The sequence below is a fragment of the Drosophila takahashii genome, chromosome X (assembly GCF_030179915.1).
Source record: "Drosophila takahashii strain IR98-3 E-12201 chromosome X, DtakHiC1v2, whole genome shotgun sequence".
Taxonomy (NCBI): domain Eukaryota; kingdom Metazoa; phylum Arthropoda; class Insecta; order Diptera; family Drosophilidae; genus Drosophila; species Drosophila takahashii.
Genome location: NC_091683.1, coordinates 2,384,046 through 2,400,113, shown reverse-complemented (window position 1 = coordinate 2,400,113; position 16,068 = coordinate 2,384,046). Strand labels below are relative to the sequence as shown.

Sequence of the window (16,068 nt, the reverse complement as noted above, 5' to 3'; positions counted from 1 at the left end):
CGTTACCAAAGTCTTCAACCGAATCGAGTACAATATCACAGAGTTCAGTTCAAATATCGAGCAAAGAACAATACGAAACCACTCCAGAGGAAAGAAGTACAATTTCGGAATCTCTTCCGCAATCTAGTACAACCCTACCAAAGTCTTTAACAGAACCGAGTACAATATCTCAGAGTTCACTGCAAATATCGAGCACAGAACAATACGAAACCACTCCAGAGGAAAGAAGTACAATTTCGGAATCTCTGCCACAATCAAGTACAACCTTACCAAAGTATTCAACAGAACCGAGTACAATATCTCAGAGTTCACTGCAAATATCGAGCACAGAACAATACGAAACCACACCAGAGGAAAGAAGTACAATTTCGGAATCTCTGCCACAATCAAGTACAACCCCACCAAAGTTTTCAAGCCCATCGACTACACTATACAGTAGTTCATCTGAAATGTCGAGCACAGAAAAATACGAAACCACTCCAAAGGAAAGAAGTACAATTTCGGAATCTCTTCCGCAATCTAGTACAACCTTACCAAAGTCTTCAACAGAACCGAGTACAATATCTCAGAGTTCACTGCAAATATCGAGCACAGAACAATACGAAACCACTCCAGAGGAAAGAAGTACAATTTCGGAATCTCTGCCACAATCAAGTACAACCTTACCAAAGTCTTCGACAGAACCGAGTACAATATCTCAGAGTTCACTGCAAATATCGAGCACAGAACAATACGAAACCACACCAGAGGAAAGAAGTACAATTTCGGAATCTCTGCCACAATCAAGTACAACCCCACCAAAGTTTTCAAGCCCATCGACTACACTATACAGTAGTTCATCTGAAATGTCGAGCACAGAAAAATACGAAACCACTCCAAAGGAAAGAAGTACGATTTCGGAATCTCTTCCGCAATCTAGTACAACCTTACCAAAGTCTTTAACCGAATCGAGTACAATATCACAGAGTTCACTGCAAATATCGAGCACAGAACAATACGAAACCACTCCAGAGGAAAGAAGTACAATTTCGGAATCTCTGCCACAATCAAGTACAACCTTACCAAAGTCTTCAACAGAACCGAGTACAATATCGCGGAGTTCACTGCAAATATCGAGCACAGAACAATACGAAACCACTCCAGAGGAAAGAAGTACAATTTCGAAATCTCTTCCGCAATCTAGTACAACCTTACCAAAGTCTTCAACAGAACCGAGTACAATATCTCAGAGTTCACTGCAAATATCGAGCACAGAACAATACAAAACCACACCAGAGGAAAGAAGTACAATTTCGGAATCTCTTCCGCACTCTAGTACAACCCTACCAAAGTCTTCAACCGAATCGAGTACAATATCACAGAGATCAGTTCAAATTTCGAGCACAGAACAATACGAAACCACTCCAGAGGAAAGAAGTACAATTTCGGAATCTCTGCCACAATCAAGTACAACCTTACCAAAGTCTTCGACAGAACCGAGTACAATATCTCAGAGTTCACTGCAAATATCGAGCACAGAACAATACGAAACCACACCAGAGGAAAGAAGTACAATTTCGGAATCTCTGCCACAATCAAGTACAACCCCACCAAAGTTTTCAAGCCCATCGACTACACTATACAGTAGTTCATCTGAAATGTCGAGCACAGAAAAATACGAAACCACTCCAGAGGAAAGAAGTACAATTTCGGAATCTCTGCCACAATCAAGTACAACCTTACCAAAGTCTTCAACAGAACCGAGTACAATATCTCAGAGTTCACTGCAAGTACCGAGCACAAAACAATACGAAACCACTCCAGAGGAAAGAAGTACAATTTCGAAATCTCTTCCGCAATCAAGTACAACCTTACTAAAGTCTTCAACCGAATCGAGTTCAATATCACAGAGTTCACTGGAAATATCGAGCACAAAACAATACGAAACCACACTAGAGGAAAGAAGTACAATTTCGGAATCTCTGCCACAATCAAGTACCACCTTACCAAAGTCTTCAACAGAACCGAGTACAATATCTCAGAGTTCACTGCAAATATCGAGCACAGAACAATACGAAACCACACCAGAGGAAAGAAGTACAATTTCGAAATCTCTTCCGCAATCAAGTACAACCTTACTAAAGTCTTCAACCGAATCGAGTTCAATATCACAGAGTTCACTGGAAATATCGAGCACAAAACAATACGAAACCACACTAGAGGAAAGAAGTACAATTTCGGAATCTCTGCCACAATCAAGTACCACCTTACCAAAGTCTTCAACAGAACCGAGTACAATATCTCAGAGTTCACTGCAAATATCGAGCACAGAACAATACGAAACCACACCAGAGGAAAGAAGTACAATTTCGGAATCTCTGACACAATCAAGTACAACCTTACCAAAGTCTTCAACAGAACCGAGTACAATATCTCAGAGTTCACTGCAAATATCGAGCACAGAACAATACGAAACCACTCCAGAGGAAAGAAGTACAATTTCGGAATCTCTTCCGCGATCTAGTACAACCTTACCAAAGTCTTCAACCGAATCGAGTTCAATATCACAGAGTTCACTGCAAATATCGAGCACAGAACAATACGAAACCACTCCAGAGGAAAGAAGTACAATTTCGAAATCTCTTCCGCAATCTAGTACAACCTTACCAAAATCTTCAACCGAATCGAGTACAATATCACAAAGTTCAGTTCAAATATCGAGCACAGAACAATACGAAACGACAATAGAGGAAAGAAGTACAATTTCGGAATCTTTTCCGCGATCTAGTACAACCTTACCAAAGTCTTCAACCGAATCAAGTGCAATATCACAGAGTTCATTGCAAATATCGAGCACAGAACAATACAAAACCACACCAGAGGAAAGAAGTACAATTTCGGAATCTCTTCCGCAATCTAGTACAACCCTACCAAAGTCTTCAACCGAATCGAGTACAATATCACAGAGATCATTTCAAATTTCGAGCACAGAACAATACGAAACCACTCCAGAGGAAAGAAGTACAATTTCGGAATCTCTTCCGCGATCTAGTACAACCTTACTAAAGTCTTCAACCGAATCGAGTACAATATCACAGAGTTCACTGCGAATATCGAGCACAGAACAATACGAAACCACTCCAGAGGAAAGAAGTACAATTTCGGAATCTCTGCCACAATCAAGTACAACCTTACCAAAGTCTTCAACAGAACCGAGTACAATATCTCAGAGTTCACTGCAAATATCGAGCACAGAACAATACGAAACCACACCAGAGGAAAGAAGTACAATTTCGGAATCTCTTCCGCAATCTAGTACAACCCTACCAAAGTCTTCAACCGAATCGAGTACAATATCACAGAGATCAGTTCAAATTTCGAGCACAGAACAATACGAAACCACTCCAGAGGAAAGAAGTACAATTTCGGAATCTCTGGCACAATCAAGTACAACCTTACCAAAGTCTTTAACAAAACCAAGTACAATATCTCAGAGTTCACTGCAAATATCGAGCACAGAACAATACGAAACCACACCAGAGGAAAGAAGTACAATTTCGGAATCTCTTCCGCAATCTAGTACAACCCTACCAAAGTCTTCAACCGAATCGAGTACAATATCACAGAGATCAGTTCAAATTTCGAGCACAGAACAATACGAAACCACTCCAGAGGAAAGAAGTACAATTTCGGAATCTCTTCCGCGATCTAGTACAACCTTACCAAAGTCTTCAACCGAATCGAGTACAATATCACAGAGTTCACTGCAAATATCGAGCACAGAACAATACGAAACCACTCCAAAGGAAAGAAGTACAATTTCGGAATCTCTTCCGCAATCTAGTACAACCTTACCAACCGAATCGAGTTTAATATCACAGAGTTCACTGCAAATATCGAGCACAGAACAATACGAAATCACTCCAGAGGAAAGAAGTACAATTTCGGAATCTCGTCCGCAATCTAGTACAACCTTACCAAAGTCTTCAACCGAATCGAGTACAATATCACAGAGTTCACTGCAAATATCGAGCACAGAACAATACGAAACCACTCCAAAGGAAAGAAGTACAATTTCGGAATCTCTTCCGCAATCTAGTACAACCTTACCAACCGAATCGAGTTTAATATCACAGAGTTCACTGCAAATATCGAGCACAGAACAATACGAAATCACTCCAGAGGAAAGAAGTACAATTTCGGAATCTCGTCCGCAATCTAGTACAACCTTACCAAAATCTTCAACCGAATCGAGTACAATATCACAAAGTTCAGTTCAAATATCGAGCACAGAACAATACGAAACGACACCAGAGGAAAGAAGTACAATTTCGGAATCTTTTCCGCGATCTAGTACAACCTTACCAAAGTCTTCAACCGAATCAAGTGCAATATCACAGAGTTCATTGCAAATATCGAGCACAGAACAATACAAAACCACACCAGAGGAAAGAAGTACAATTTCGGAATCTCTTCCGCAATCTAGTACAACCCTACCAAAGTCTTCAGCCGAATCGAGTACAATATCACAGAGATCATTTCAAATTTCGAGCACAGAACAATACGAAACCACTCCAGAGGAAAGAAGTACAATTTCGGAATCTCTTCCGCGATCTAGTACAACCTTACTAAAGTCTTCAACCGAATCGAGTACAATATCACAGAGTTCACTGCGAATATCGAGCACAGAACAATACGAAACCACACCAGAGGAAAGAAGTACAATTTCGGAATCTCTTCCGCAATCTAGTACAACCCTACCAAAGTCTTCAACCGAATCGAGTACAATATCACAGAGATCAGTTCAAATTTCGAGCACAGAACAATACGAAACCACTCCAGAGGAAAGAAGTACAATTTCGGAATCTCTTCCGCGATCTAGTACAACCTTACCAAAGTCTTCAACCGAATCGAGTACAATATCACAGAGTTCACTGCAAATATCGAGCACAGAACAATACGAAACCACTCCAAAGGAAAGAAGTACAATTTCGGAATCTCTTCCGCAATCTAGTACAAACTTACCAACCGAATCGAGTTTAATATCACAGAGTTCACTGCAAATATCGAGCACAGAACAATACGAAATCACTCCAGAGGAAAGAAGTACAATTTCGGAATCTCGTCCGCAATCTAGTACAACCTTACCAAAGTCTTCAACCGAATCGAGTACAATATCACAGAGTTCACTGCAAATATCGAGCACAGAACAATACGAAACCACTCCAAAGGAAAGAAGTACAATTTCGGAATCTCTTCCGCAATCTAGTACAACCTTACCAAAGTCTTTAACCGAATCGAGTACAATATCACAGAGTTCACTGCAAATATCGAGCACAGAACAATACGAAACCACTCCAGAGGAAAGAAGTACAATTTCGAAATCTCTTCCGCAATCTAGTACAACCTTACCAAAGTCTTCAACAGAACCGAGTACAATATCTCAGAGTTCACTGCAAATATCGAGCACAGAACAATACGAAACCACACCAGAGGAAAGAAGTACAATTTCGGAATCTCTGCCACAATCAAGTACAACCCCACCAAAGTTTTCAAGCCCATCGACTACACTATACAGTAGTTCATCTGAAATGTCGAGCACAGAAAAATACGAAACCACTCCAGAGGAAAGAAGTACAATTTCGGAATCTCTGCCACAATCAAGTACAACCTTACCAAAGTCTTCAACAGAACCGAGTACAATATCTCAGAGTTCACTGCAAATATCGAGCACAAAACAATACGAAACCACTCCAGAGGAAAGAAGTACAATTTCGAAATCTCTTCCGCAATCAAGTACAACCTTACTAAAGTCTTCAACCGAATCGAGTTCAATATCACAGAGTTCACTGCAAATATCGAGCACAAAACAATACGAAACCACACTAGAGAAAAGAAGTACAATTTCGGAATCTCTGCCACAATCAAGTACAACCTTACCAAAGTCTTTAACAGAACCGAGTACAATATCTCAGAGTTCACTGCAAATATCGAGCACAGAACAATACGAAACCACACCAGAGGAAAGAAGTACAATTTCGGAATCTCTGCCACAATCAAGTACAACCCCACCAAAGTTTTCAAGCCCATCGACTACACTATACAGTAGTTCATCTGAAATGTCGAGCACAGAAAAATACGAAACCACTCCAGAGGAAAGAAGTACAATTTCGGAATCTCTGCCACAATCAAGTACAACCTTACCAAAGTCTTCAACAGAACCGAGTACAATATCTCAGAGTTCACTGCAAATATCGAGCACAGAACAATACGAAACCACACCAGAGGAAAGAAGTACAATTTCGGAATCTCTTCCGCAATCTAGTACATCCCTTCCAAAGTCTTCAACCGAATCGAGTACAATATCACAGAGATCAGTTCAAATTTCGAGAACAGAACAATACGAAACCACTCCAGAGGAAAGAAGTACAATTTCGGAATCTCTGCCACAATCAAGTACAACCTTACCAAAGTCTTCAACAGAACCGAGTACAATATCTCAGAGTTCACTGCAAATATCGAGCACAGAACAATACGAAACCGCACCAGAGGAAAGAAGTACAATTTCGGAATCTCTGCCACAATCAAGTACAACCTTACCAAAGTCTTCAACCGAATCGAGTTTAATATCACAGAGTTCACTGCAAATATCAAGCACAGAACAATACGAAATCACTCCAGAGGAAAGAAGTACAATTTCGGAATCTCTGCCACAATCAAGTACAACCTTACCAAAGTCTTCAACCGAATCGAGTACAATATCACAGAGATCAGTTCAAATTTCGAGCACAGAACAATACGAAACCACTCCAGAGGAAAGAAGTACAATTTCGGAATCTCTGCCACAATCAAGTACAACCTTACCAAAGTCTTCAACAGAACCGAGTACAATATCTCAGAGTTCACTGCAAATATCGAGAAAAGAACAATACGAAACCACACCAGAGGAAAGAAGTACAATTTCGGAATCTCTTCCGCAATCTAGTACAACCCTACCAAAGTCTTCAACCGAATCGAGTACAATATCACAGAGATCAGTTCAAATTTCGAGCACAGAACAATACGAAACCACTCCAGAGGAAAGAAGTACAATTTCGGAATCTCTTCCGCGATCTAGTACAACCTTACCAAAGTCTTCAACCGAATTGAGTACAATATCACAGAGTTCACTGCAAATATCGAGCACAGAACAATACGAAACCACTCCAAAGGAAAGAAGTACAATTTCGGAATCTCTTCCGCAATCTAGTACAACCTTACCAAAGTCTTTAACCGAATCGAGTACAATATCACAGAGTTCACTGCAAATATCGAGCACAGAACAATACGAAACCACTCCAGAGGAAAGAAGTACAATTTCGGAATCTCTGCCACAATCAAGTACAACCTTACCAAAGTCTTCAACAGAACCGAGTACAATATCGCAGAGTTCACTGCAAATATCGAGCACAGAACAATACGAAACCACTCCAGAGGAAAGAAGTACAATTTCGAAATCTCTTCCGCAATCTAGTACAACCTTACCAAAGTCTTCAACAGAACCGAGTACAATATCTCAGAGTTCACTGCAAATATCGAGCACAGAACAATACGAAACCACACCAGAGGAAAGAAGTACAATTTCGGAATCTCTGCCACAATCAAGTACAACCTTACCAAAGTCTTCAACAGAACCGAGTACAATATCTCAGAGTTCACTGCAAATATCGAGCACAGAACAATACAAAACCACACCAGAGGAAAGAAGTACAATTTCGGAATCTCTTCCGCACTCTAGTACAACCCTACCAAAGTCTTCAACCGAATCGAGTACAATATCACAGAGATCAGTTCAAATTTCGAGCACAGAACAATACGAAACCACTCCAGAGGAAAGAAGTACAATTTCGGAATCTCTTCCGCAATCTAGTACAACCCTACCAAAGTCTTCAACCGAATCGAGTACAATATCACAGAGATCAGTTCAAATTTCGAGAACAGAACAATACGAAACCACTCCAGAGGAAAGAAGTACAATTTCGGAATCTCTGCCACAATCAAGTACAACCTTACCAAAGTCTTCAACAGAACCGAGTACAATATCTCAGAGTTCACTGCAAATATCGAGCACAGAACAATACGAAACCGCACCAGAGGAAAGAAGTACAATTTCGGAATCTCTGCCACAATCAAGTACAACCTTACCAAAGTCTTCAACCGAATCGAGTTTAATATCACAGAGTTCACTGCAAATATCAAGCACAGAACAATACGAAATCACTCCAGAGGAAAGAAGTACAATTTCGGAATCTCTGCCACAATCAAGTACAACCTTACCAAAGTCTTCAACCGAATCGAGTACAATATCACAGAGATCAGTTCAAATTTCGAGCACAGAACAATACGAAACCACTCCAGAGGAAAGAAGTACAATTTCGGAATCTCTGCCACAATCAAGTACAACCTTACCAAAGTCTTCAACAGAACCGAGTACAATATCTCAGAGTTCACTGCAAATATCGAGAAAAGAACAATACGAAACCACACCAGAGGAAAGAAGTACAATTTCGGAATCTCTTCCGCAATCTAGTACAACCCTACCAAAGTCTTCAACCGAATCGAGTACAATATCACAGAGATCAGTTCAAATTTCGAGCACAGAACAATACGAAACCACTCCAGAGGAAAGAAGTACAATTTCGGAATCTCTTCCGCGATCTAGTACAACCTTACCAAAGTCTTCAACCGAATCGAGTACAATATCACAGAGTTCACTGCAAATATCGAGCACAGAACAATACGAAACCACTCCAAAGGAAAGAAGTACAATTTCGGAATCTCTTCCGCAATCTAGTACAACCTTACCAAAGTCTTTAACCGAATCGAGTACAATATCACAGAGTTCACTGCAAATATCGAGCACAGAACAATACGAAACCACTCCAGAGGAAAGAAGTACAATTTCGGAATCTCTGCCACAATCAAGTACAACCTTACCAAAGTCTTCAACAGAACCGAGTACAATATCGCAGAGTTCACTGCAAATATCGAGCACAGAACAATACGAAACCACTCCAGAGGAAAGAAGTACAATTTCGAAATCTCTTCCGCAATCTAGTACAACCTTACCAAAGTCTTCAACAGAACCGAGTACAATATCTCAGAGTTCACTGCAAATATCGAGCACAGAACAATACGAAACCACACCAGAGGAAAGAAGTACAATTTCGGAATCTCTGCCACAATCAAGTACAACCTTACCAAAGTCTTCAACAGAACCGAGTACAATATCTCAGAGTTCACTGCAAATATCGAGCACAGAACAATACAAAACCACACCAGAGGAAAGAAGTACAATTTCGGAATCTCTTCCGCACTCTAGTACAACCCTACCAAAGTCTTCAACCGAATCGAGTACAATATCACAGAGATCAGTTCAAATTTCGAGCACAGAACAATACGAAACCACTCCAGAGGAAAGAAGTACAATTTCGGAATCTCTGCCACAATCAAGTACAACCTTACCAAAGTCTTCGACAGAACCGAGTACAATATCTCAGAGTTCACTGCAAATATCGAGCACAGAACAATACGAAACCACACCAGAGGAAAGAAGTACAATTTCGGAATCTCTGCCACATTCAAGTACAACCCCACCAAAGTTTTCAAGCCCATCGACTACACTATACAGTAGTTCATCTGAAATGTCGAGCACAGAAAAATACGAAACCACTCCAGAGGAAAGAAGTACAATTTCGGAATCTCTGCCACAATCAAGTACAACCTTACCAAAGTCTTCAACAGAACCGAGTACAATATCTCAGAGTTCACTGCAAATATCGAGCACAAAACAATACGAAACCACTCCAGAGGAAAGAAGTACAATTTCGAAATCTCTTCCGCAATCAAGTACAACCTTACTAAAGTCTTCAACCAAATCGAGTTCAATATCACAGAGTTCACTGCAAATATCGAGCACAAAACAATACGAAACCACACTAGAGAAAAGAAGTACAATTTCGGAATCTCTGCCACAATCAAGTACAACCTTACCAAAGTCTTCAACAGAACCGAGTACAATATCTCAGAGTTCACTGCAAATATCGAGCACAGAACAATACGAAACCACACCAGAGGAAAGAAGTACAATTTCGGAATCTCTGCCACAATCAAGTACAACCCCACCAAAGTTTTCAAGCCCATCGACTACACTATACAGTAGTTCATCTGAAATGTCGAGCACAGAAAAATACGAAACCACTCCAGAGGAAAGAAGTACAATTTCGGAATCTCTGCCACAATCAAGTACAACCTTACCAAAGTCTTCAACCGAATCGAGTACGATATCACAGAGTTCAGTTCAAATTTCGAGCAAAGAACAATACGAAACCACTCCAGAGGAAAGAAGTGCAATTTCGGAATCTCTGCCACAATCTAGTACAACCTTACCAAAGTCTTCAACCGAATCGAGTACAATATCACAGAGTTCACTGCAAATATCGAGCACAGAACAATACGAAACCACACTAGAGGAAAGAAGTACAATTTCGGTATCTCTTCCGCGATCTAGTACAACCTTACCAAAGTCTTCAACCGAATCGAGTTCAATATCACAGAGTTCACTGCAAATATCGAGCACAGAACAATACGAAACCACTCCAGAGGAAAGAAGTACAATTTCGAAATCTCTTCCGCAATCTAGTACAACCTTACCAAAATCTTCAACCGAATCGAGTACAATATCACAAAGTTCAGTTCAAATATCGAGCACAGAACAATACGAAACGACACCAGAGGAAAGAAGTACAATTTCGGAATCTTTTCCGCGATCTAGTACAACCTTACCAAAGTCTTCAACCGAATCAAGTGCAATATCACAGAGTTCATTGCAAATATCGAGCACAGAACAATACAAAACCACACCAGAGGAAAGAAGTACAATTTCGGAATCTCTTCCGCAATCTAGTACAACCCTACCAAAGTCTTCAACCGAATCGAGTACAATATCACAGAGATCATTTCAAATTTCGAGCACAGAACAATACGAAACCACTCCAGAGGAAAGAAGTACAATTTCGGAATCTCTTCCGCGATCTAGTACAACCTTACTAAAGTCTTCAACCGAATCGAGTACAATATCACAGAGTTCACTGCGAATATCGAGCACAGAACAATACGAAACCACTCCAGAGGAAAGAAGTACAATTTCGGAATCTCTGCCACAATCAAGTACAACCTTACCAAAGTCTTCAACAGAACCGAGTACAATATCTCAGAGTTCACTGCAAATATCGAGCACAGAACAATACGAAACCACACCAGAGGAAAGAAGTACAATTTCGGAATCTCTTCCGCAATCTAGTACAACCCTACCAAAGTCTTCAACCGAATCGAGTACAATATCACAGAGATCAGTTCAAATTTCGAGCACAGAAAAATACGAAACCACTCCAGAGGAAAGAAGTACAATTTCGGAATCTCTGGCACAATCAAGTACAACCTTACCAAAGTCTTTAACAAAACCAAGTACAATATCTCAGAGTTCACTGCAAATATCGAGCACAGAACAATACGAAACCACACCAGAGGAAAGAAGTACAATTTCGGAATCTCTTCCGCAATCTAGTACAACCCTACCAAAGTCTTCAACCGAATCGAGTACAATATCACAGAGATCAGTTCAAATTTCGAGCACAGAACAATACGAAACCACTCCAGAGGAAAGAAGTACAATTTCGGAATCTCTTCCGCGATCTAGTACAACCTTACCAAAGTCTTCAACCGAATCGAGTACAATATCACAGAGTTCACTGCAAATATCGAGCACAGAACAATACGAAACCACTCCAAAGGAAAGAAGTACAATTTCGGAATCTCTTCCGCAATCTAGTACAACCTTACCAACCGAATCGAGTTTAATATCACAGAGTTCACTGCAAATATCGAGCACAGAACAATACGAAATCACTCCAGAGGAAAGAAGTACAATTTCGGAATCTCGTCCGCAATCTAGTACAACCTTACCAAAGTCTTCAACCGAATCGAGTACAATATCACAGAGTTCACTGCAAATATCGAGCACAGAACAATACGAAACCACTCCAAAGGAAAGAAGTACAATTTCGGAATCTCTTCCGCAATCTAGTACAACCTTACCAACCGAATCGAGTTTAATATCACAGAGTTCACTGCAAATATCGAGCACAGAACAATACGAAATCACTCCAGAGGAAAGAAGTACAATTTCGGAATCTCGTCCGCAATCTAGTACAACCTTACCAAAATCTTCAACCGAATCGAGTACAATATCACAAAGTTCAGTTCAAATATCGAGCACAGAACAATACGAAACGACACCAGAGGAAAGAAGTACAATTTCGGAATCTTTTCCGCGATCTAGTACAACCTTACCAAAGTCTTCAACCGAATCAAGTGCAATATCACAGAGTTCATTGCAAATATCGAGCACAGAACAATACAAAACCACACCAGAGGAAAGAAGTACAATTTCGGAATCTCTTCCGCAATCTAGTACAACCCTACCAAAGTCTTCAACCGAATCGAGTACAATATCACAGAGATCATTTCAAATTTCGAGCACAGAACAATACGAAACCACTCCAGAGGAAAGAAGTACAATTTCGGAATCTCTTCCGCGATCTAGTACAACCTTACTAAAGTCTTCAACCGAATCGAGTACAATATCACAGAGTTCACTGCGAATATCGAGCACAGAACAATACGAAACCACTCCAGAGGAAAGAAGTACAATTTCGGAATCTCTGCCACAATCAAGTACAACCTTACCAAAGTCTTCAACAGAACCGAGTACAATATCTCAGAGTTCACTGCAAATATCGAGCACAGAACAATACGAAACCACACCAGAGGAAAGAAGTACAATTTCGGAATCTCTTCCGCAATCTAGTACAACCCTACCAAAGTCTTCAACCGAATCGAGTACAATATCACAGAGTTCACTGCAAATATCGAGCACAGAACAATACGAAACCACACCAGAGGAAAGAAGTACAATTTCGGAATCTCTGCCACAATCAAGTACAACCCCACCAAAGTTTTCAAGCCCATCGACTACACTATACAGTAGTTCATCTGAAATGTCGAGCACAGAAAAATACGAAACCACTCCAGAGGAAAGAAGTACAATTTCGGAATCTCTGCCACAATCAAGTACAACCTTACCAAAGTCTTCAACCGAATCGAGTACAATATCACAGAGTTCAGTTCAAATATCGAGCAATGAACAATACGAAACCACTCCAGAGGAAAGAAGTGCAATTTCGGAATCTCTGCCACAATCTAGTACAACCTTACCAAAGTCTTCAACCGAATCGAGTACAATATCTCAGAGTTCACTGCAAATATCGAGAAAAGAACATTACGAAACCACACCAGAGGAAAGAAGTACAATTTCGGAATCTCTTCCGCAATCTAGTACAACCCTACCAAAGTCTTCAACCGAATCGAGTACAATATCACAGAGATCAGTTCAAATTTCGAGCACAGAACAATACGAAACCACTCCAGAGGAAAGAAGTACAATTTCGGAATCTCTTCCGCGATCTAGTACAACCTTACCAAAGTCTTCAACCGAATCGAGTACAATATCACAGAGTTCACTGCAAATATCGAGCACAGAACAATACGAAACCACTCCAAAGGAAAGAAGTACAATTTCGGAATCTCTTCCGCAATCTAGTACAAGCTTACCAAAGTCTTCAACCGAATCGAGTTTAATATCACAAAGTTCACTGCAAATATCGAGCACAGAACAATACGAAATCACTCCAGAGGAAAGAAGTACAATTTCGGAATCTCGTCCGCAATCTAGTACAACCTTACCAAAGTCTTTAACCGAATCGAGTACAATATCACAGAGTTCACTGCAAATATCGAGCACAGAACAATACGAAACCACACCAGAGGAAAGAAGTACAATTTCGGAATCTCTGCCACAATCAAGTACAACCTTACCAAAGTCTTCAACAGAACCGAGTACAATATCTCAGAGTTCACTGCAAATATCGAGCACAGAACAATACGAAACCACTCCAGAGGAAAGAAGTACAATTTCGGAATCTCTGCCACAATTAAGTACAACCTTACCAAAGTCTTTAACAGAACCGAGTACAATATCTCAGAGTTCACTGCAAATATCGAGCACAGAACAATACGAAACCACACCAGAGGAAAGAAGTGCAATTTCGGAATCTCTGCCACAATCTAGTACAACCTTACCAAAGTCTTCAACCGAATCGAGTACAATATCACAGAGTTCGGTTCAAATATCGAGCAAAGAACAATACGAAACCACACCAGAGGAAAGAAGTACAATTTCGGAATCTCTTCCGCAATCTAGTACAACCCTACCAAAGTCTTCAACCGAATCGAGTACAATATCACAGAGATCAGTTCAAATTTCGAGCACAGAACAATACGAAACCACTCCAGAGGAAAGAAGTACAATTTCGGAATCTCTGCCACAATCAAGTACAACTTTACCAAAGTCTTTAACAGAACCGAGTACAATATCTCAGAGTTCACTGCAAATATCGAGCACAGAACAATACGAAACCACACCAGAGGAAAGAAGTACAATTTCGGAATCTCTGCCACAATCAAGTACAACCCCACCAAAGTTTTCAAGCCCATCGACTACACTATACAGTAGTTCATCTAAAATGTCGAGCACAGAAAAATACGAAACCACTCCAGAGGAAAGAAGTACAATTTCGGAATCTCTGCCACAATCAAGTACAACCTTACCAAAGTCTTCAACAGAACCGAGTACAATATCTCAGAGTTCAGTGCAAATATCGAGAAAAGAACAATACGAAACCACACCAGAGGAAAGAAGTACAATTTCGGAATCTCTTCCGCAATCTAGTACAACCCTACCAAAGTCTTCAACCGAATCGAGTACAATATCACAGAGATCAGTTCAAATTTCGAGCACAGAACAATACGAAACCACTCCAGAGGAAAGAAGTACAATTTCGGAATCTCTTCCGCGATCTAGTACAACCTTACCAAAGTCTTCAACCGAGTACAGTGCAATTTCGGAATCTCTGCCACAATCTAGTACAACCTTACCAAAGTCTTCAACCGAATCGAGTACAATATCACAGAGTTCACTGCAAATATCGAGCACAGAACAATACAAAACCACACCAGAGGAAATACGTACAATTTCGGAATCTCTTCCGCAATCTAGTACAACCCTACCAAAGTCTTTAACCGAATCGAGTACAATATCTCAGAGTTCACTGCAAGTATCGAACACAGAACAATACGAAACCACACTAGAGGAAAGAAGTACAATTTCGGAATCTCTTCCGCGATCTAGTACAACCTTACCAAAGTCTTCAACCGAATCGAGTTCAATATCACAGAGTTCACTGCAAATATCGAGCACAGAACAATACGAAACCACTCCAGAGGAAAGAAGTACAATTTCGAAATCTCTTCCGCAATCTAGTACAACCTTACCAAAATCTTCAACCGAATCGAGTACAATATCACAGAGTTCAGTTCAAATATCGAGCACAGAACAATACGAAACGACACCAGAGGAAAGAAGTACAATTTCGGAATCTTTTCCGCGATCTAGTACAACCTTACCAAAGTCTTCAACCGAATCAAGTGCAATATCACAGAGTTCATTGCAAATATCGAGCACAGAACAATACAAAACCACACCAGAGGAAAGAAGTACAATTTCGGAATCTCTTCCGCAATCTAGTACAACCCTACCAAAGTCTTCAACCGAATCGAGTACAATATCACAGAGATCATTTCAAATTTCGAGCACAGAACAATACGAAACCACTCCAGAGGAAAGAAGTACAATTTCGGAATCTCTTCCGCGATCTAGTACAACCTTACTAAAGTCTTCAACCGAATCGAGTACAATATCACAGGGTTCACTGCAAATATCGAGCACAGAACAATACGAAACCACTCCAGAGGAAAGAAGTACAATTTCGGAATCTCTGCCAGAATCAAGTACAACCTTACCAAAGTCTTCAACAGAACCGAGTACAATATCTCAGAGTTCACTGCAAATATCGAGCACAGAACAACACGAAA

General features: G+C 40.4%; 1 protein-coding gene across 1 annotated transcript in view; it reads left to right on the top strand.

Annotated features, from left to right (window-relative positions):
- The window catches only part of Muc14A (Mucin 14A), a 112,633-nt gene that overhangs the window by 32,145 nt on the left and 64,420 nt on the right, over positions 1 to 16,068 (top strand). The window contains exons 22-26 of the mRNA XM_070218507.1: positions 198 to 257; positions 537 to 761; positions 2,109 to 3,077; positions 7,869 to 8,372; positions 14,961 to 16,058. Coding sequence (XP_070074608.1) covers positions 198 to 257; positions 537 to 761; positions 2,109 to 3,077; positions 7,869 to 8,372; positions 14,961 to 16,058 — 2,856 coding nt within the window. The remainder of the gene's footprint in view (positions 1 to 197; positions 258 to 536; positions 762 to 2,108; positions 3,078 to 7,868; positions 8,373 to 14,960; positions 16,059 to 16,068) is intronic.